Here is a 21,683-nt window from a genome sequence, read left to right on the forward strand (position 1 = left end):
GCAGATTTAAATCAATGCATATATGTTTACGTTTCCTCTGCTCATCTTTAGGTTCAGGTTTTTATGGTTCTGGGGTTTGTTCAACGATCTGCGCATGTCAGGAATACTTGGCCATTCAGGAACCAGAGCTGTGGGCCTTTTGGAAAAGTGTAAATGTGAAGGTGTTGTGCTCTACTGCGCATGCTCCGGTTGAATACAGTCAACATTCCGCACAGAGGACGCCGCAGAAGTTAAAAATGTCAAACATTAATGTCTAAATCCTAGTTTTCATCTGCACACATCTGTTTGCACATTTCTAACAGGACTTCAGTCGCGTGCATCCGGGCACGCGGACTCGTATCACTGCTGCTCTCTGGGGCGCGTGCAGAGGCGCGAAGCACCGTCTGACACGGACAGGCCCGCGCCGCGGAACCGGACAGCAGGTTGGTTCGGTTGTCGGGTTTGTGAACCCATGCGCGCCGGTTCTGCTCGGTCCAAGACGGAGTTGGTGTCTTTTCTGCCCTCAGGAACATTTCCGGGCACAGATGTCAGGCACGAGGCCCCGGAGCATGCTCCGTGAAGCTTCTCATCAGATCATCGCGGGCGGATCTGCAGGTAGGTTCCGGTTTCATCCAGAATCCCGCTCTGAGCGACCCGGTAAAAACGTCTCCGCGGGGGATTAACCGAGAAGAAAACAACTAAAACAAGTTAGTTTTTGACTAGTCTTGCGCATGCGTGCACGAGCAGGCTCGGGGGATAAGACCGCCCTCCCAAAGATGGAATGAACCAAGATGGTTTGCGGCGGGACTAGTGCGCATGCGTAAAAATCGGTTTGTCTGTTATTTCTATTTGTTTGTATCTTTTATTGACGAAATTCAAAATTTGAACCTAGAAATCTAGAACAGTTTAACAGTTTAACATCTAACAAACTGAAATTAGCAATAAAATAAAAGAATTGAAATAGAATCTAGAGAAACTAAAACATGAAACCAGGAAAATCACTTCAAGGGTTTCACAGCTTCTCCTATTCTTTAAAGGGAAATGTTAACAAGAATAGGATCATTTTTAAAATACAAAAATGGGTTTATCCTAAAAAAAAGACTTTATAAGGAGTTGGGGGGGGGGGGGGGGGGGTCTGGGTTACAAAGCCCCAGAGGGATTCAATCCCACAAGCCCCAGTTCTGACACGGTTCCTGCGGGACTTTAGTGGTGAAGAGGTGATGAAGAGGCCTTTTTGGACCTTTCAAAGCTTTTTCTGTGACCCCCCCCCCATGGGCGAAGAGCCCCCTAAAATGAAGGCCTCAGACCGTCTTTTAACTTCACTTTATTTGATTTTTCTGACACTTTTCTTATCGAATTTTTTATTTACTTATTTTTATTGAACATATGCAGAATCCAATACAAAAATACAACATTTATAACAATACAATATAAGAATAAAGCACAGACGGAAATAAATAAGGAAGAAAAAATAAAATAGAAATGCAAGAATTAACATATGTCAATAATCCAAAAGATTTACAGATGTTCATTTATTTTAGCCTTTGTGTTTTCTGAAGCAGAAATTAATTTTAAATATTGCTGCAGTTCCAGTTTCAGTAAGAATAATTCAGGAATTTTAAAATTTTACTTTTGAAAATTACATTTAACTACGAAAAACAACACATTAAAAAAAAGAAAGCATTACAATCTTTCTGTTGAAAACTATGAAATCCAAATATTACATTTTTATTATAACATTGAAAATCAGAAAATAGGGCGGGTGATGAATTTCTGTATGTTTTTCCATCAGTTGTAAGGGAATAAATGTGTTGGTTTAGGTTTGTCTTCAGGGTTTCTGGTTGTTCCTGGCAGAAAGTACAGCTGGTGTTTAAGTTTACATTTAGATCAGTAATGTTTGAATGAGATTTCTTTGACTTTGTTTGTTAAGAAGAATTCTTGTGGTAAATATCAGACTTTATTCCTTTCGATGTTAGAAATAAAACCAGCCTTAAAGTGTGACTGGAGTGAATGACGCTGTGATGTTGTAGCGGGACGCGGCCACAAGGGGGCAGTCTCACACAGATGTGGACTTCTGAATGCAAATGAAGGCCTTGCTCTGTCCTTTCAGTGATTCCTGCACCCCCAGGCTGTGTGTGTGTGTGTGTGTGTGTGGGGGGGGCATGTGTCATGATTTCAGAAGCATTATTCCTATTGTTAAAGTCTTCCCTTGAATTTGTGTTTTTTACATAATTTTGGATTTCTTGGCTTAGCTTTCATCAATAAATCTGTGAATTCTCATGATATCAACAAAAAAATCGCCTTCAAGCGAACATTGATCCACAGATTTCCTGACTGTAGATCAGAGAATCCACTCAGTGATTCTTCTTGAACCCGGTTGGATTGAGCCTCGGCTCACACATCAGGAGCAGCTTCTTCCAGTGAAACGTCTCGTTTGTCACGGAGCGCTTTCTCTTTTTCCTGTCTGACCTGTGAAAACCCACAGTTTCAGGACGTTTGTAAAGTTTGATGCTTGAGCAGCTGCAGTTCCAGATGTTCCAGCTTCTCTCACGGGGGTTTTTACAAACTCCAGGGGTTTGTCTGTTCAGCTCTGACTGAACCTCTGGCAGGTGGTTTTCACCTGAGGCTTCACTCCTACAGGGGGGGGGGGTCACTGGGATCGCCCTGCTCTGGCATGCTCCTAGAAACTGTACACACCTGATCCAGGTAAGCAGTGGGCGGAGCAACGCTACCTGGACAGCGTGCGGGACAGGAGGTTCCATGACCGGAAGCGTCTGCAGGAATTTTGATCATATTTATGAAATGCAGGGAAATGTCGTAAAGCGGAAAACGATTCCTTTGGTTCGGTTCATATTCCTGCTGGGGGGTTTTGGTCACCATGCAGGGTGCAGCGTGGAACCGTTCTCCCGTGGGACAGCTCCTGTCCACACGGGGGGGCGGAGGCCGGCGGTAGTTCTGGGAGGTGAGGGTGTGTGATCACAGGTGAGAGTGCCGCTCTGCTCCTCACAGAAAGCTGCTCGGGATGAAAATGACCGGAAATGACGTAGGTTCTGTCTGTGATTAGGAACCTCTTTAGTTCCCGGCTTGATGCGTAAAGAGAGCTGCGTGTGTAAACCGATCCGTCCCCGGTAAATGGACTGTGTCCACATGAGACGGCTGTGATTACCCCCCCCCCCCCTTCTCCGCGCACGCGCGCGCCTTTGAGCGGCTTTAATGGGTTTAAAACACTAAACCTGAAATCAGTCTGCAAAGAACAAATAAAGCCTTTGAGCCCGAAAGACGGACAGGAAGAGATGTGTGGCTCCACGTGCGCGTGGGGTGTCGTGCACGAACAGTCCCACCGCGGCTGCGCATTTCCTGCAGAAGCGGAGGTGCTGTGATTGAAGTCCTCGCGGACATGTTGTGGACAGATGTTTAGATGATCTCATGTTGATTCTGGATGAAGCCATTCTTCACTGTTCTGTTCGAGCTGCGGGGACGGCGCATGCGCACGCGCTTCAAGCCTTCAAACTGCACGCGCTACTCTGGGCCGCGCTGGTGCTGAAGGACCGGACTCCCGCGTCCGTCCCGGACGCGCGCGCTGGGATTAAAGAAGGGCAATATTTCATTTGGAAAATTCCCGGGCAAATATGCCTTAAATGAACCGCAAAAGATTTATTAACGACACCAGAAAGAAGGCAAAAATACAACCCCCCCCCGCCTTTATGTTGTTCATGCGCGCGGGGGGGTATTATTATTATTATTATTTACACATTCATTTATTAATCTGGCAAAGGAGGAATTTACCTTTTTCTGTTGCCATGACAACTTTTCCACCAGAAAGACAGAAAAAAGACTAAAAATACACGAAATGTCAAATTTAAAACATAAAACATTTACGGAGAAATTCATAGAAATAAAAATAACAAAGTTTTCTCTGCACTAAAAATATATTTCAACTGGAGGCTCCAAAGACAGGCCGCAACATTCCGAAAACTGTTCCTGAACACGAAGGTTCTGCTTCCGGTTCTGCTTTATCTAGGAGACGCAGAGGCCCCCCCAGTTCCTCAGGATCAGACGTTCACGGAAACCCGCGCGGTTCAAGAAAAACATCCAAATGAACCCAAACACCGTCAAAGAACGAAACTGATGGATCCCATTCTCCTCCGTTAATCTGGACTAACGCAGGCGCGTGCCGCCGTTTGTTCAGGGCCCTGAACTGATGGACGCGCGGCGCACGCGCGCAAAAAAGGGTTTTAAAAAATATTTATTTAGCTAATAAATGAATAAATAAAACAAAATAAAAAAACAACAGTTAAAACTTATATATTTAATTCAGTTTAATTTAATTTAATTAGAATAAAACACGGGAGAGAAAATGTTAATTATCAAAAAAGAAAGGTAAACAAATTTATGAAAGTTACAAAAATACAAAAAATGAAATTGAATAAATGTAAAACAAAAACGAAAAATGTTCAAACTTTTTACAATATTTTTAGAGATCAAAACAAACCAAAAAATGAAAAAATATTTGGAGTTTATGAAAGGTGTGTGTTTGTGTGTTCTGCATGCATGTTGACATTATTTTCTGTCTTTTTGTGTGTCTCTTTGTTTTTGTGTGTTTGTCTAACAGTCTCTGACCTTCAGCTATAAATGTGAGTCTGTACATAAATAAGGATGAAGGTTTGTTCCTCCACACGCTGCTGCTCCTCATCCTCGGAGCTGCAGCTCGCAGACATGCGGGGAGGTTTCTGCAGCTCGGGGGCGACGGCTGGAGCCGCAACCTTTTGTCCCCCCTCCCTGTTAGAAGCAGGAGCGTTGGTGAAGCTCCTGTTATTTCAAGTAAATGTGACACAAGAGTTCAGACGCAGTAATTACAGCTGCTGCTGCACGCGCTGAAATATAAATAAACATAATAAGCACTGCCAAAAAAACAAAAACAAAACCGCACAAACCCAGCCCTCACGGACGCGCCGCGCGTGCACGTTTGTGTGTGTGGGATGCCCTGCATGAGTAAACCCCGACAGGAGCCGTGGTGAGGACCAGAGCTGCGTTTGGACCAGAACCTGCCTGAAGGTCATTTTGACACCAGCGGAGACGCAAACGTCTGAAGACGTCGTCTGCTGCTCGTCTCAGACTCAGGAAAGCTGCACGTTAGCTGCAGAGAGTTGATGGTCCGTCTGGGTTCTTCTCCGTTTGGGCTACGGTTTGATGACCTTTTTGACCTTTTAAGGGCAGAACCGGGTCCAAATGTTTCGTGGAGTTCAGAGATCAGGTGAGAAGCGAGCGTTCCTTGAGTTTGCCCCTTGGTGGGGCAGAAATGAAGTTCAACCCCGCGCTGCCGTGCTGCAGGTATCCGTGGAAACGGGAACATCAGGAACGCCCTGAAAGGCCTCCAGACTTTGGAGCCGCTTCTTGAAATGATTCACATCATGAGTCAGCAGTTTTCTCTGGTCGATGGACTTTTGAAAACAAGCGTCACACTGCGATGCGTTCAGTGGAACGGGGGCCGCACAGGACGCCGGTGCTCCGGCGTCTGAAGCAGGTCCAGGGGGGGCGGGATCCGTCTGAGCTTCAGGGACAACAGTTGATTCTGCTTCTAACTTTACGTCCAAGAGCATCCAGGCTGACAGATCTGACATGAATTTTCAAATAAATCTGAACTCCTGCTGACATTTTTATTTTCTGTTTTGTCTGAATTTTTCTTCAGGTTTGGATGTTTCTGCTGACGAAGACCCTGGTTTGTTAGAAAAACAGGCATCTTCTTCCTCTTGGTGTTGGGACTTTTCCTTGCTGTTGCGGTTTAAACGCTGTTGGAATCGTGCTTGTGCTTCTGAGAAGGGGCAGTGGGGTCAGCCGGCCACTGGATGGCGCTGTTAGAGACCGCTGATGGATGCAGCCTGTGCTGGAGTCATGGACCGCTTTGTTTTAGGGGCATTTTGAAGCCAGTTTTTAGTTTGGCGCCAGCTTTAGGAGAAAGATGCCCCGCCCACAAGAATGTGAAAGCTAACGGCGGCGTGAAGCTAATAGCGGCGTGTAGCTAATGGCGGCGTGAAGCTAACAGTGGCGTGAAGCTAACGGTGGCGTGAAGCTAACGGTGGCGTGAAGCTAACGGCGGCGTGAAGCTAACGGCGGCGTGAAGCTAACGGCGGCGTGAAGCTTACGGCGGCGTGAAGCTTACGGCGGCGTGAAGCTAACGGCGGCGTGAAGCTTACGGCGGCGTGAAACCTACGGCGGCGTGAAGCCAACGGCGGCGTGAAGCCAACGGCGGCGGCGTGAAGCCAACGGCGGCGTGAAGCCAACGGCGGCGTGAAGCCAACGGCGGCGTGAAGCCAACGGCGGCGTGAAGCTTACGGCGGCGTGAAGCTTACGGCGGCGTGAAGCTAACGGCGGCGTGAAGCTTACGGCGGCGTGAAGCTAACGGCGGCGTGAAGCTAAAGGCGGCGTGAAGCCTACGGCGGCGTGAAGCCAACGGCGGCGTGAAGCCTACGGCGGCGTGAAGCTAACGGCGGCGTGAAGCTTACGGCGGCGTGAAGCCTACGGCGGCGTGAAGCCTACGGCGGCGTGAAGCCAACGGCGGCGTGAAGCTAATGGCGGCGTGAAGCTAACGGCGGCGTGAAGCTAACGGCGGCGTGAAGCTAACGGCGGCGTGAAGCTTACGGCGGCGTGAAGCTAACGGCGGCGTGAAGCTTACGGCGGCGTGAAGCCTACGGCGGCGTGAAGCCTACGGCGGCGTGAAGCCAACGGCGGCGTGAAGCCAACGGCGGCGTGAAGCCAACGGCGGCGTGAAGCCAACGGCGGCGTGAAGCCAACGGCGGCGTGAAGCCAACGGCGGCGTGAAGCCAACGGCGGCGTGAAGCCAACGGCGGCGTGAAGCTAACGGCGGCGTGAAGCTTACGACGGCGTGAAGCTAACGGCGGCGTGAAGCTAAAGGCGGCGTGAAGCCTACGGCGGCGTGAAGCCAACGGCGGCGTGACGCTAACGGCGGCGTGAAGCTTACGCCGGCGTGAAGCTAACGGCGGCGTGAAGCTTACGGCGGCGTGAAGCCTACGGCGGCGTGAAGCCTACGGCGGCGTGAAGCCTACGGCGGCGTGAAGCCAACGGCGGCGTGAAGCCAACGGCGGCGTGAAGCCAACGGCGGCGTGAAGCTAACGGCGGCGTGAAGCTTACGACGGCGTGAAGCTAACGGCGGCGTGAAGCTAAAGGCGGCGTGAAGCCTACGGCGGCGTGAAGCCAACGGCGGCGTGACGCTAACGGCGGCGTGAAGCTTACGCCGGCGTGAAGCTAACGGCGGCGTGAAGCTTACGGCGGCGTGAAGCCTACGGCGGCGTGAAGCCTACGGCGGCGTGAAGCCTACGGCGGCGTGAAGCCTACGGCGGCGTGAAGCCTACGGCGGCGTGAAGCCAACGGCGGCGTGAAGCCAACGGCGGCGTGAAGCCAACGGCGGCGTGAAGCCAACGGCGGCGTGAAGCTAACGGCGGCGTGAAGCTAACGGCGGCGTGAAGCTTACGGCGGCGTGAAGCTAACGGCGGCGTGAAGCCTACGGCGGCGTGAAGCCTACGGCGGCGTGAAGCCTACGGCGGCGTGAAGCCAACGGCGGCGTGAAGCCAACGGCGGCGTGAAGCTTACGGCGGCGTGAAGCTAACGGCGGCGAGAAGCCAACGACGGAGCTGGAAACATTTGTGAATTGTCTGTATTGCGTTCTGGCAGTGGAGCTCCAGATTGGAGGGAAAGCATCAGATTAGCTCCTGAAATCTGCCCCCTTGTGGACTCCTGGTGAACTGACGTGGCTCCAGGTACTTTATTTTTAAATGCGCTTCAGAGTGGAAGTCACTGCTGCAGATCAAAGTGAAGCTTCAAATTTGTCGCATTTTGAAGCCTCAGCTGCTCGGAGCGAGCGGCGGCGGCCTGTGCGGGAACCTTAGCCACTCCCTGTTCTACCTGCGCTGTGATCCTGGTTCTGGTTCCCTCCTGAAGCGGGCCTTAGGCCCGGTGGTCCATGACGCGCTCCGGCCTTTACCTCACAAGACGAAGGCTCCTGCGAGCTCCTCCGGTGTTCTGCTCCTTCCTGAATTGCAGTTCTCTCGGGTGCATTTCATAATGGGACGTGGAGCGTAGCAGTTTGATGGATCGCACCCGGGGGAGAGCGTGCGCTCTGCACCAATCTATCAGCCCCCGCCCGGTCTGAGGAAGAGAGAACGACACGCCGCTGCGATCCGGACCCCCCCACACGTCACGTTTTCCTCTGCTTTCTTCTTCTCATGGCAGGAAACGTCTGCAGCGGCGAGACGCAGACAACTGTGGTCGGAGCATGTTTGTATTGTGATTACTTGTGGAAATGTTGTGTTAGTCGGATATTTTCTGCTGGATTATTTTGATCGCCGCCTCATTTTGTAGCTGCTGTATAAACAGCAGAATGTAAGGAGATCCTTTATTAGAGCAGCGACTGTCAGGAGGATTTGTTGAAGTAGTTCATTGAAGCTGAATTCTGCGTTTGTTATTCCAACTGGAATGATAATCACAGAAATATTACACATTTCTGCAAACTTTACTTTCTATTTGTTACAATAACAACACCACTCTCAGTTTTTCTTAAGTGCAGAGGAGACGGGATAATTACCCTCAGGGCAATTAGGGGGGGGCTGAGGCAGCAGCAAAGTCATTTTCTAACCCAAACATCCTGGTCCGAGGGGCCGGAGCGGCTGGACGGCGTCCTGAAGGGGCCGCTGCCCGGCTGCCGGGCCGGGAGCCCGTCGCAGTGACGTCTGGAGGCTGCGCCCCCACCGACAGCAGGGGGGGTTCCCTGCAGATGTCATATTCTGATCCTAACAGCTATTTGAAGTTCACTCAATATTTCTGTGTTCTGAGAGGAAAACCCACATTTTCACGTAACGTTCAGGGAATTTCAGAATTGTCTTTAAAAACGTTACAGGAGAGGTGGCGATCGTCCTGAAGACACGAGGATCTCTCTAAATATCAAAGACCCCCATGGTCAGATGTGTAGGGGGGGGCGAGCAATCAGCATTCAATTTTAATTGAGAAAAAAACAATCGTGTTAAGTTTAAACAGAGTAAAAACATTTTTATGAAAAATGAACCAAAGAAAAGTGTATTTTAAATGAAATGAAGGAGAAGCTGCTCTGAGGCGGTCGCTGCTCTTCCTCGCCGTTACGGATAGCGGGACCCCATTTTCACCTCATAAAGGGCACAAAAGGGGGAGTAAAGTGTCCACGGATGCAGGAGCCGAGGATCTTTGGAAGCGGAGTGACGGAGGAAGCAGCACCTCCCGCCCGTGTCCGCTCTGGGGGTCGGGTCACGGATCCAGCAGGAGTGCAGGTCGGGAGCCCGCCTTACCTGTGAGCGATGCAACGGGCGGCCAAAGCTCTGCCTGGAAAATCCCCGTGAAGAACGAAGCTCTGTGAGAAAAGTGACGGAAAAAGAAATTTCCCTCCAGGTGACGGAATTCCAGCCGGCTGACTGAACGACAAATGTGATCCATTTATTGGTCATTCACTAGTCAAGCCAGTCCCTTCAGTTGAATCCAGCTTCATCAGCTGGATGGCGGGGGAGGGGGGGCTTCATATTAGCATTCAAAGAGTTGGCTTTGGCCTCATGACAGGAATCTGTGATGAGGAGAGCGTGGATGACGGCATGGGGAGGTGTGCAGCCTTCTCTTCACCTTGGAGAGTCCTCCAACCTTCCTGTCTGCCAGCCCCCCCCAGGCCTGAGGAACCTTCACACCCTCCTCTGCTGCGAGGCCAGAGAGCCGCCCGCCAACGTTCTAGATGATTAGAGAAGCATTTCACATCGGAGGAACATAAAAAGGAAAACTGACAGTCGGCATGGTACGTGTGGAGCGGGAACAGAGATTCTGCAGGGGGGGCTGGGTGGACGTCCCACCCGGCACATGGTCACCCTAAAGGAAGCTCGGGGTTGAAGATGCCGCTCTGTGCAGTAAACAGCAGTGATGCAGCTTTGCTGATGGGACAGACGGACGCTTTGACCTTCTCCTGGGCGGGGCCAGCCAGCACGCCAAGGCTTATCAAAAAGGGGTGTGGTCTATTCCTTTGTGATTGTGTACACTTCTGCAGAGAATGCTGGGTAATTGGCTGTGGGGTGAGGTGGTCCTTCCCGCTGGCTGAGGTCAGGAAAACCCTGCTGATGAAACAAACCACCTACACAGACGGGAACACAAAACGGTTCCATGGTCAGCGGTGGCGGCGGCGTCTCTGTGGATTTGACACGGAGAGTTAGAGGACAAAATGAGCTGCAAATCCCATCAAAGGTTTTTGGTTCCACCTAAAGCTGGACTTTATCTGGAAAACAAATCACGCCACGTTCTGCTTCCTCCAGTTTGACCAAATTAAACCAGAAAAATGGGTTTTATAAACTCAGGTTTTGCACCAGCAAACCTCCCCAGTTGAAATGATCAGACGTTATAGAGATGGGGGGGGTAACCTGGGGCAAAAGATCCTTTTTATGCAGTCAGACTGGAACAAACTGGATTTCCATCAAACGTTTGGTTCAGTGGCGTAAAGCAGTGTTTTTCAACCAGTGTGCCGTGGGAGATGGTCAAGTGTGCCGTGGAAAATTGCCCTCATTCACTGATCTAAAAACATTTCCATCTCCAGGATTTCAGCTCTGTGTTCATCCAAACAGGCCCTGATAAAACACTGAGGAGTTAGGAATATGAAAGATGTAAAATACTTTTTCTTTGCGTTTATTTTATTTTATTAAAGACATTTTGATAAGAATGACCGTACCGCGATTCAGCTGCAGCTCCGGCTGTATTTGGGAAAAGTCCCGCCCCTTTGACTGTCTCCACCAATCATTCTTGAGGGGCTTAATCACATGTCATCAGTCTGACCAATCAGAAGTGGTTAAAGTCTTCACTTCCTTGTTCTGATTCTGCTCATTAAGTCTCTCAGTTCCAACAGAAATACCAGCTAAAGCTCGTCTTTAGCGGTGTAGCTTTCCACAGAATCCGGTATCAGACCGTGGAACAAGTGAACAAAACAATAAAGCTCCGAAAACCGATCTCCGGCCGTTTTATGCACTACATCTCCCATGATGCATTGGGTTGTGAGAGTGACAGCACATACGGAGATCTGTTGTTAAACGTCTTGAAACCAACGAACACGCATCAAACTATTTTTAAATCTTCTAACTTAACTTTTATTGCATCTTTTAGAAAAAAACAGCTGCAATTTCCAGCTTTTTCTGCAACAATTATCTCAAAAATGCATGTGAGATTGTGGAGGGAGGGGCTGTAGATCAATACAGACTATGAGTTTATCCTTCTTTTTTAAATTTTTGGATGCTGGTGTGCCGCGGGATTTTTTTTAAGGTTAAAGTGTGCCGTGGCTCAGAAAAGGTTGAAAAACACTGGCGTAAAGCACAGTGGAGGAAGCAGCATAATTATGGTTAGAGATGTTGGAGCCACGATGGGTTTCTTAGCGTTGTGTATCTTTGGTTGTCACATGATTCCATACGCGTCTCCATACATGCTCCACCCACCCAAACGTTTAAAACGGTTAAAGACTTTAAACAGAGAAACCTTTCCTTTTTTGTATGGAACTTTAGCTAAAATGTCTGAAGGACCAACAGCTGAGAACATTCCAGCTGCATTCAGGGTTTGTCAGACTTAAATAAATCAGTGGTCTGACTTATCGTCTGCAGCTCACCTCCGTCACCTGTGATTGGACGTCTTTGAAGACGCCACAGGAAGAGAAACGGAGCAGCCTGACAGCCGTTTACCAACATAATCCTGTCTGCATTTGTGGTTTTCACCGATCCTGCCGGTCAGCCGCTGGCAGACCGATGTTTTCAGGACGTCGTCCGTCCGGCGCTCCTGTTTGTTTTGACCAAAGAAATGTTTTCTAGGTCAGGAATGTTGTAGATCTCCAACAGTGTTCTGGTCAATTTCTACATTCATTTTGGGGGTAGTTCTGATTTTTCTGACACACACGCACACACACACACACAAACAAACACTCACACACGCACACACACGTAGGCACACGCACGCACACACACACACACGCATGCACACACACACGCACACACAAACAAACACACACGCAGGCACACGCACGCACACACACACACACGCATGCACACACACACGCACACACAAACAAACACACACGCAGGCACACGTACACACACACAAACAAACGCACACACGCACGCACACACACACACACGCATGCACACACACACGCACACACAAACAAACACACACGCAGGCACACGCACGCACACACACACGCATGCACACACACACGCACACACAAACAAACACACACGCAGGCACACGCACGCACACACACACAAACAAACGCACACATGCACGCACACACGCACACACACCCACACGCACGCACACACACAGACTGTGAGTGAAATGAAACCTGAAAATAAAACAGAGTGATGACTCTGTCATCCTCCAAAGATGCAGATGCTCATCGTTTATGCATACACCCCCTGACTGACAGACAGCACCCCCCCATCAGGACCTGCCCCCCCGGGCCGTCAGGGGCAGGTCAGCCGCCCAAACTGTCAGCGTGTCCAGCGCAGCACTTGAGAGTTGAACTTGACTGGAACATATGTCTTCAATTTATGGACTTCTCCATTCCCCCAGATGTCCTGCAGGGGGGGGGGGGGGGGGGGTTGCCTGAGAAGCTGCGTTTCATGTAAGAATAATTTGTGCTAAGTAGCCGGGCGATCTGTTTGTTACGCTAGAGCTGACGGTTTGTTTGTGTTTCTTGAGGAGTATGATGGATGGAGCAGCAGTTGATGCTAATTAGACCAAATTGTTGCAAAGAATGCTGCAGGTCTGCGCCGCGCTGCGCAGGCCGGCCTCCATTGTCCCTGCGTCTTCGCACTTTGGACGTAATTGAACGGAGCTGGAGCCCATTCATCATGGGGGGGGTCAGGAAGCTGGACCTGGACGGAGCAGAGTGGGGAGAGGGACGCCACGGCGAGACCGACACGTCGCTCTCTTCCTGCAGGCTAACGAGGACAAACACAAGTCGCCCGTGAAATGATGTTTACTCACAAGGCGGGAGGATGGGCCTCCCTGATGCCCCCCCCCCCCCCCCCCCCCCCCCCCCCCACAACCCAAAGATGGCGGATAGTGACGGGATCTGCTCATCAGCGTCAGTCCTGCTGATGAAGATACGATTCCATTCATGCATATTGACTAACGAGCAGGGAAGGTGTGAGAAATCTGTCTGATAGGACGAGACGTGAGGCCATGGGGGGGTCCAGTGAAAGACGACTGTCCGTACATGTCGGTGGTTTGGCTGACCTGCAGCGGAGCCGCCTCCTCATCTGCGAGTCATTAACCTTTCAGCGGCGCCGGCAGAACAATGCCGTAAACAGAAAGGCATTGTCATAACTGCACCGTGTTAAATCTGGACTAACAGAGAACAGAGCCGGGCCGAGCACGCTGCACCCCACACATGTTCAGCCTCACACGGTCCTGACAAAGGTGACCCCCCCCCAACTCATGACCTACTTCAGTGTTGGGATTTCTGCACAACCAGGAAACCTTCAGTCTGGAATCATCTGCATGAGAAATTCATCCACAGTCATGGATCTGTTCTCAAACCACTACGATCTGTTCAAGTCCCATCACAGTGTTTTCCGTGTTTTTAGCGTGTTCTTGTAGCATTTCTCTGATAATGGAGGACATTCAGTACTTAAAGACAAATCAGCCTAAAACTGCATTTCTGAGGATTTGTTCATCTACTGTGAATCAGGAGCAGATGAAAAAAGGCTTTTTGATAAATATCGTATTTGTGATAAAATGCTGGGCGGGGCCAAAGTCTCCTGGCTCCGCCTCCATTCTGACCATCCACCTGACCAACGGATCCATGAACGTCTTTGTTTTCCTGGTCTGAGCTGGAATCTGGATCAGAACCGGACGGTTGGACAGATCTGATGTTACCGCTAATGTTAGCGTGGGTTTGGGAGGGGCTCTAAGCTAGCGGAAGGGAAAGTGGGGGCGAGCTAGCTCCGCCCACCACTCAGAGGCGTTTGTGAGGAACTCGCCGCTCTGCAGAAATATGTCCTTGAATATGACAGGTTCTTGGCTTTCGGCCAAAAGCCTCATCATCACAATAGAAGTAGCAGAGAAGATGGTTTTGGCCGATTCACCGGATCCGCTCCTCTTCAAACTCCCAGAATCCACTGCGTTTACATGGATGCCACTTTCAAACCATTGTCACAGTTTTCCGTGGCTCATGCGGCGCTAACGTCAGACGGTCTGTTCAAAGCCGCTGAGCCATGGTTCTCATGTGGAACACGGTAGAACTCTGACGTTCTGTCTGACATTCAAATGTTCGGGATGTTTTCAGACTTTTGCTAAAAAAGGAAAACTATTATCTGAACTCTGGTCTGATCGATCATTTTACCAACGATCGGATTCCGAGTAGATTTGGGTTCATTCTGAACGATCCGGTTGGATCAGATCCTCTGAAGTGGATCCAGATCCTCTGTCCTAAAGTGGATCCAGATCCTCTTGATCCAAACTTCCAGCAGTGAGACTCAGACAGAAATTCCTGCTACTGAACAGTTTTCCAGATTCTTGGATTTCTTCCAGATCATCAAGTTAAATGAAATCTGTGTCCAAACAAACAGGATCAGTCCATCATTCCAGTCCAATGTGTGGACAGACTTTGAATAAAGTCATGTGACCATCCAGTGTCTAGAATGTTCTAAGAATGTTCCCTTTGGATTCTTTGGATGTGGAAAAACAACAGTGGTGAACTTTAGGAAGCTAACATGTGAATGGATTTGTCACCGTGTTTGCTGATGTCCTCATGTGTGATTGGTCGGTTTTACCTCACAGTAAAATAAACCTGCTGCACCTGAATCCAGATGTATTTTCTAGGCCTGCACAATAAATCACTAATCTATGGTTATCACTATATCAAGCTGTGCAACACGCATTTCCCAAAAGACGGTGAAAATTGCAATACACGTTTACCTTAACTGTGCTAAAACAATCTTTCGGCAGCTTTAAGGAATCAGATAAATTTGACCAATCAGATGGAGCCTTTTCTGTTTGATCTCTGCCTCCTGTTTATGAGACTCACCTGGAGAATAATTGAAATGATGTCGACTCCCATTTCAAATAAACTGTTGCAGTAAAATGGAAATGATGTTTTTAGCTGTTTTGCTATTTGTTCATCGTCATCGCTGTATTGATCACTAATATGGTAGATTTCCTCATCCTGCAGCCCTGGTATTTTCCAGTATTGATTAATGATTGATCTTCTTATGAACAGATTCTGTCATCGTATTGGTCAATTCGATTAACGTCCTGCCTCCGATCGATCGATCTGGTTCGATTATAGAAATATCAGTTGATAAGTCGATTAATTGTTTCCTCCCTAAACTGTCAAATGTGCAGAGATTTAAGGTGGATTTGCCGGTCATTTAAGGGAGACCTGCGTGTTCAGATCTTTTAAATTCAATATTTATGGTTTCTTTGCTGTGATTCCACATTTTTTTCCGTGAAAACGGCGCTCTAAAGTCTGAAGTAGACTTACTGTACATGAAAGCAGGAACTAAAGCGGTCTGGGTGGGATGTGTGCTAAGGGTTTTAGCATGGGGGGAGGCAAAATGAGCGGATAGAGAGGAAGTGAGTTAGCCTCGGATGGGCGAGAGTGAAACCCGAGCATGATTGAGTTAGGGGATCGGAGACAGGAGCCCCGAGGCTGCCAGTCACAGTGTGTGGGTAAACACCGTCCTCCCGTCATGCCGCCGCTTCGCATGGGGAGGCCGTGATGGAGTTATCTGGCTGTGTCTGAAAACGGCTTGTCATGTTGTGTATACAGCAGGCGGTAGCGTTGGTCTGGGAGTGCCGGCTGCATTACTCACAGGCCTTCTGGGACGGCAGCAAAGCCTCGCCTGGTTCCTTTCCCTTTCCACTCGTCTGAATTCTCCCAAGATGAAGGTTACACAAACAAGATAGAAAATTAGGTCTTAGAGGGTTAAACTATTACCTTTGTGGTGTCATTTATCTTCACCTGCTTTCCAAATGACCTGTGACGCGTCTGAAAACGGCAGCGCGGAGAAAGGACTGGACCTGCCGCCAGAGCCTAGCTAATGTCATTTCTGTTCTAACCCCGTTAAAAATGATGTCGTCGAGGCCTTAAACACTGTTTCCAGTGAGCGGCTTGAAGGCCTCTGTGGAAAAAAGAAATGTCCTGAAGTGAACACCGTATGGAGCCACTGCTTCACAGCAGCAGCACTAAGCAGAAACAGATGCTATGAAGTTTACAGAAATCAGAACATTATTTTCCTGTTTCCATTGCTTTCTTCTAAACACTTAGTGAACGAGCTTTGAAGTCACCCAAGAAATCTAGACTGCGGGAGAAATGATAGGATCTCCTGGAGCAATGGAGCCTGTTGTGGGAGGTAGGAGGGCCTGAGAGGCGAACACAGGGAACAGATGGAGTCTCAGAAAGACTCTAAAAATGTTAATGCAACCTCTGCAAATGATGTATTTGGGATGGTTTGGGAGTCCCGGGCGACCTTTCAGGCCTTCGACTGCGGTCCGGACGTTATCTACGATGTGTTGGACAGATAAGCCACAGCTTTAGCCACGTCTGCTGTAGGTCTGGCCTCACGTCTGATCGCCTCACCGCCTGCAGGGGGGGAAACACCCGCAGAACCCGTATGGGTCTCCTTCATCCTCCAACTGTGACCCACCAAGAAGCTCCTGGAGCTCCTCACTGCTCCTCCTTCATCCAGCAGACATTTCCAAACGTCTTCATGGTTCCTTTTTCTTCAGTCTGACTCTGTGGCTGTTTGATTTCCTCCGGTTCTCCTGCAGTACTCTGATAGTCGGATGGAACTCAGGAACAGAACGTTTCTGCCATGTTTGAGTCTAAAACAGACGTTCCTGCAGCTTTGAGAACCTCAGAGATCCACCATCCTCACGGAGAACACTGGACAGAGGAGAACCTTCACAGGAACCAAAGAGGGTCCAAGAACAGGAGGAGGACTCGTCCAGAAGGTCAGACCTCACTGGACTCAGTTCAGGTCAAAGGTCACGACCCAACAGTCAGAAAGAGACTTTAGGACAAACATGGATCCATGAGAGACGCTGCTGAGGAACAGGAACCTCTGGACCTCTGGACTGATGTTCTGATCAGACACAAGAACATCTGGACTCAGACGTTCAGAGTCGGGCATGGAGGTGGGAGTGTGATGGTGTGGGGCTGAACGTCCTCCATCAGAGCAGCAGATCCACCTCTGCATGAAGGTTCTGGAGAGTTCTGGTCAGTCTGGACTGAGGTTCAGTCTGATGACCTGAAAGGTCGTTCACTCTTTTGAATGGCGTCATTTTTTTAAAGTTCATCTTGAGTAATTTAACGTTGGTGCTGATTGGTCGGCGTGGCTGCAGTGTGTCCCTTCCACCCACCTGTAGGCAGTTTCAGTTTGGGGGGGCCAGAGGGGCAGACGGCTCTCAGCAGAGCGGTTGGCCTGCCTCCATCTGCGGCGCATGACAATTTTTTGCACGCCCTCACAGCTTCACCGGCTCTTCATCTTATCTCCAACGATGGCTTTGGGAGAAGCAGATGGACTCCGGCGAGCTGCAGCGGCGAGCGCCGCAGCGTCTTTATGGATTTCAGATCTGCTGCACTTCCAAACCGCCTGGGCTTGGTTTGATTTAACTGTGCAAATCACCCTTGTTAGCATGGATTATGGACACATGAGAGTACAAATGCCGCGTACCGCTCTGCCAGCATTCCAAGCTAATCTGCCTCCTCTCAGGCTGTGTTGTGGGCTAACGCGATGTGGCACGGGAATCCTACTCACGATGATGTCTTTTTCCGTTCTCCGCAGACGGGACCTCACAGGACAGCACTTTGGCTTTTCCCGCGGTCTCATCTTCAAGGCTGTGGCACACAGACTCACATAATTCAATGGAGTTTGACATCCCAGTTATGCTGGAGGCAGAGTTGCATGCCAGCTTTAATTCACTAGTATGGATTAACCCCCCCCCCCCACCTGCATGTGGTGGGTCCCTGCTGGGACGCCTGTTTGTTTGGCCTTAAAGTTGCCCCTCTGGAGGGCAGAGTGCCCACACAGGGCTCTGGATGATGGCCAGAACTGATTGGTCTGCAGACCTGGTAGGATTGGAGGAGTCCACCTTAGAGGCCGGAGGGGTGTGTGAGTAAAGTAGACCTGTGGGTCCTTAGACCTCCTGCCTTTGTTTGCCTGGTGTTGTCTTCTCGCCTCTTGTTTTCTTTGGCTCCACGGCGGATGATGCAGCTCTGGAAAGAGCTGGCGTGATTTTTACAGCAGGACAGGGAACACGGCTCGTAAAGTCTGCCTCCGCCTCTGTTTTCCACCGCCAAAAACATCCAGCCCATTTTCCGTGTCAGGGACGAGGCGTGAACTCACAAGACGGAGACGTCCCGGTGGAGACGTGGCAGGCGGGGGTGATGCCAACTGCAGGCTGGGTGGGGGGGTTGCGGCGTGATGCCATCATGGTCATCCTGATGGTGGGAGCAGCAGTGAAGGAAATCTCTAGGAACCGCAGGACAAAACCGATTGGTCTGGGTTTGGCTCCCCAAGGGGCAGATGATCACAACAATCCTTCCCAATCACTCAGTAAGGAGGCGGAGTCAGGGCAGGGGAGCAGGTTCCGAGGCCGCCTCCTCTCAGCGCCCATGGAGGCGCTGGAGTCTGGATGAGACCTTCGTCTTTTCTCAGACGTACTTCTGACACCTCAAAGCTGGACTGTCTGTTCTCCACATGCAAGACATTCCTGTCAGGCTGACCTCACCCGGGGGGGTCAAAGTGACCGGTGGGGGCTTCTGCCTGTGTGTGTGTGCGTGAGCGTGCACGTCAGACGCTGTTACAGGAAATCTCCTCCGTGCTCTTCAGGGGTGAATGATGGCCCTGCATAACCTGAGACAAGCCTTGAAAGTTTAAGTCAATATGGGGGAAGGGGGGGGGGGGGGATTAACACTGGTGGTCCAGGCCCCCCCCCCCCCCCCCCACTCAGCTGATGTTTTTCCTCCCCTTCCCCTGTTTAGACAGCAGTGTGCAGTGTTGAATGACGCCCCAGTGGCCCGCTTTCTCAGCCCAGTTCTACACTACTGTATTTTCACAACACGCTGATGTTGGTGGTGGGGTGGGGGGGGGTACTGCTGGGGGAGGGGGGTGCTGCTGTCACAGGTGTCCAATTTTGAATAGAGACATCCAGAGAGCTGTTGAAGCAGGAAAACGCCTACAAATCTGTCCAGGATCATAGCTAAACATCGTATGTTAGATAAGACTGGATCTGCGCAGACACGCAACCCGCACAGGTCTGCGCAGATGCACAAACGGCACAGATCTGCACAGACGCACAAACGGCACAGATCTGCGCAGACGCGCAAACGGCACAGATCTGCGCAGACACACAAACGGCACAGATCTGCGCAGACGCGCAAACGGCACAGATCTGCGCAGACGCACAAACGGCACAGATCTGCACAGACACACAAATGGCACAGGTCTATGCAGACGCACAAACCGTATGGATTCATGCAGACTAAGAACCGCACAGGTCTGCACAGATCCACATAGACTTCAGTTTTAAATTTGAAGATTTTGGTTTGGAGACCAGAAGGTCTATGGATCGGGTCTAGCGCTAGAGCGGCCCTCCATCAGCCCGATGGAGTCTTTGCTCTCTGGGTGTGGAGAAGGACCGGACTCTGATGGCACCAACCCGGAACCACTGGGAGCGGCGTGGGGCTCAGTGTCTTGCCCAACGACACTTGGACACATGAGCAGGCAAGGCGGGAACCAAACCTGCGATGTTCCGATCAGAGGTTGACCGCTGTACCCCTGCACCATGGCTGATTAGGGCCCAGAACTCCCCCCTGAGGAGAGGTCTCAGCAACGCTCTGCTGTCTTCATTCCTGCAGCTCCTCTGTCGTTCGTGCATCCGCCCAAACGCCGCCGTCCTGCATGCGTGTTTTCAGAGCTGCAGGACCCTCCCCTTGTTCCCAGACTGGGGGGGCCCGCTCCGACCACAGCAGTGTAATAATCACTTAACCCAAATCAGGCGCAATCAAGAAGAGCTGCGCTGCAGCTGGGAGGCACCCGGCCCGTGGGGGCTCGGGCCGGCAGCGAGGGGAGGGCTGAGCGAGTCGGGGGCCGGAGCTGTGGTTGGTCGGTCTCCTGAAGTGGACTCTGATGACCAAAGGAGAGATCTGGAGCCGCTGCCTTTGTTCTTCCGTCCGTCACACTCATCTGGCTCCAACAGAGCGAGGTTGGAGAAATCAGAGGAGATGACCCCCACAGAGTGAAGGTTAAACGCCACTGCGCCGGTGTGTGTGTGCACGTGGGTGTGCACGTGTCAGAACAGACTCAAACCTGCAGAATCCTCTGTTGATAAAGACAAACCCGCTGAAGCTGGTTTCTGCAGCAGACCTGCAGCAGGCCTCACAGGTGCTTCTCCAACATCTGCTTTCATTTGCTGCAGAAGACGAATGAACCGATGAAGACGAGGGGGACGGCAGAAGTTCTCTGCTTTGTCTGCTTTTGGGAGCTGGGGTTCAGAAGGAACCCACAAACCTTTCCTCTCCTCCGGTTGTGCTTTGGCAGCTGCAGCTCCTCTCCGAGTCGGACCTTAGTGACCTTTCTGACCTTTGACCTTGTTTGTGTTGGATGTTTATGCGTCTTCGTAGAGCTCCAGATCAGTTCTGACCTGACTGTAAATAAAATCGACTTCTCTCCACTTCACTGAGGTTAAGGAAGGCGCTCCTCCTAACCAACAGTTTTATTTTAAAAAGTCATAATCTTGATCTTTTTTTCCTCGGTTCTGATATTTTCTGTCCTATTTTTAAAGAAAACAAGTAAAAAATGAAAATGACAGAAAAATCTGAACAGGCTTCATAATTTCAGCTTTAAATAAAGGCTGAAACTTTCCTGGAAGTTCATTTCTTAGATCTTCGTTTTCTAATAAGAATCATGTAAAGAGGATGTCGCCGTCCCGACCACATCACGCTCTGAAGAGCTGCTGCCCTCCACAGACGCGTGACGGCGGCCTGCAGGTTCAGTCGAGGCTCCTTTCCCGTGACCACTGGGGCGCCGTGATGCTGTTGATTTGCTTCTGTTCCTTTCAATGGGATCTCATCTGAACATCCCGGGTTCATGTGTGGGCGGGGTCATGAGCGCCGCCGTCAGCGGCCTGGCGTCAATGTCGAAGTCACTCTGGGAGCGGCCCATGGGTGGACCAGGAGCTGCCCTGCAGCAGGGGACCCCCCCCCCCCCCTCACTGAAATGCTCTCCAGCTCTCACACATTCAGTCCTCATCAGTGAAGCTCCAAAGAAACCTGCAAAAACAGGAAAAACTGTTTTTGCTCAGACCTCTGATGCAGCAATCCACATCCATTTCAGGCATGCCGTCGTTTTCCAAACTCAAGTGGCGATTTCCTCCGTTTCCCTGAGCGAGGAGGAGATAATGGGAGCAGCGCCGTGAGCGTGCTCCGAAGCTCCTGACCCCTAAATGTGCGCTGAGTTTGGGGCGTGCTCGTGCTCTGTTGACTTTAGCATTCAGAGCAGCCATCAATCATGGGAGGGTGACGGCTCTGCCCCCGGAGCCGGCGTACTTTACCTGCTGGACACTCACGGCGTGCATGTATCGACCCGCCCGCCGTCTCTTTCTGCCTCTGCAAAAACTCAGCTTCTCCTGACCTTTTTCTCCCA

At 50.5% G+C, this 21,683-nt stretch overlaps 1 protein-coding gene across 1 annotated transcript in view; it reads left to right on the forward strand.

The window, feature by feature from the left end:
* The first annotated feature begins 203 nt into the window (after window positions 1–203).
* Window positions 204–21,683, forward strand: part of slc25a21 (solute carrier family 25 member 21) — a 76,679-nt gene continuing 55,199 nt past the window's right edge. The window contains exons 1-2 of the mRNA XM_023951433.1: window positions 204–422; window positions 507–594. Of these exons, the coding sequence (XP_023807201.1) occupies window positions 525–594 (70 nt within the window). The 5' untranslated portion in view covers window positions 204–422; window positions 507–524. The remainder of the gene's footprint in view (window positions 423–506; window positions 595–21,683) is intronic.

Source organism: Oryzias latipes, chromosome 22 (assembly GCF_002234675.1).
Source record: "Oryzias latipes chromosome 22, ASM223467v1".
NCBI classification, from domain to species: domain Eukaryota; kingdom Metazoa; phylum Chordata; class Actinopteri; order Beloniformes; family Adrianichthyidae; genus Oryzias; species Oryzias latipes.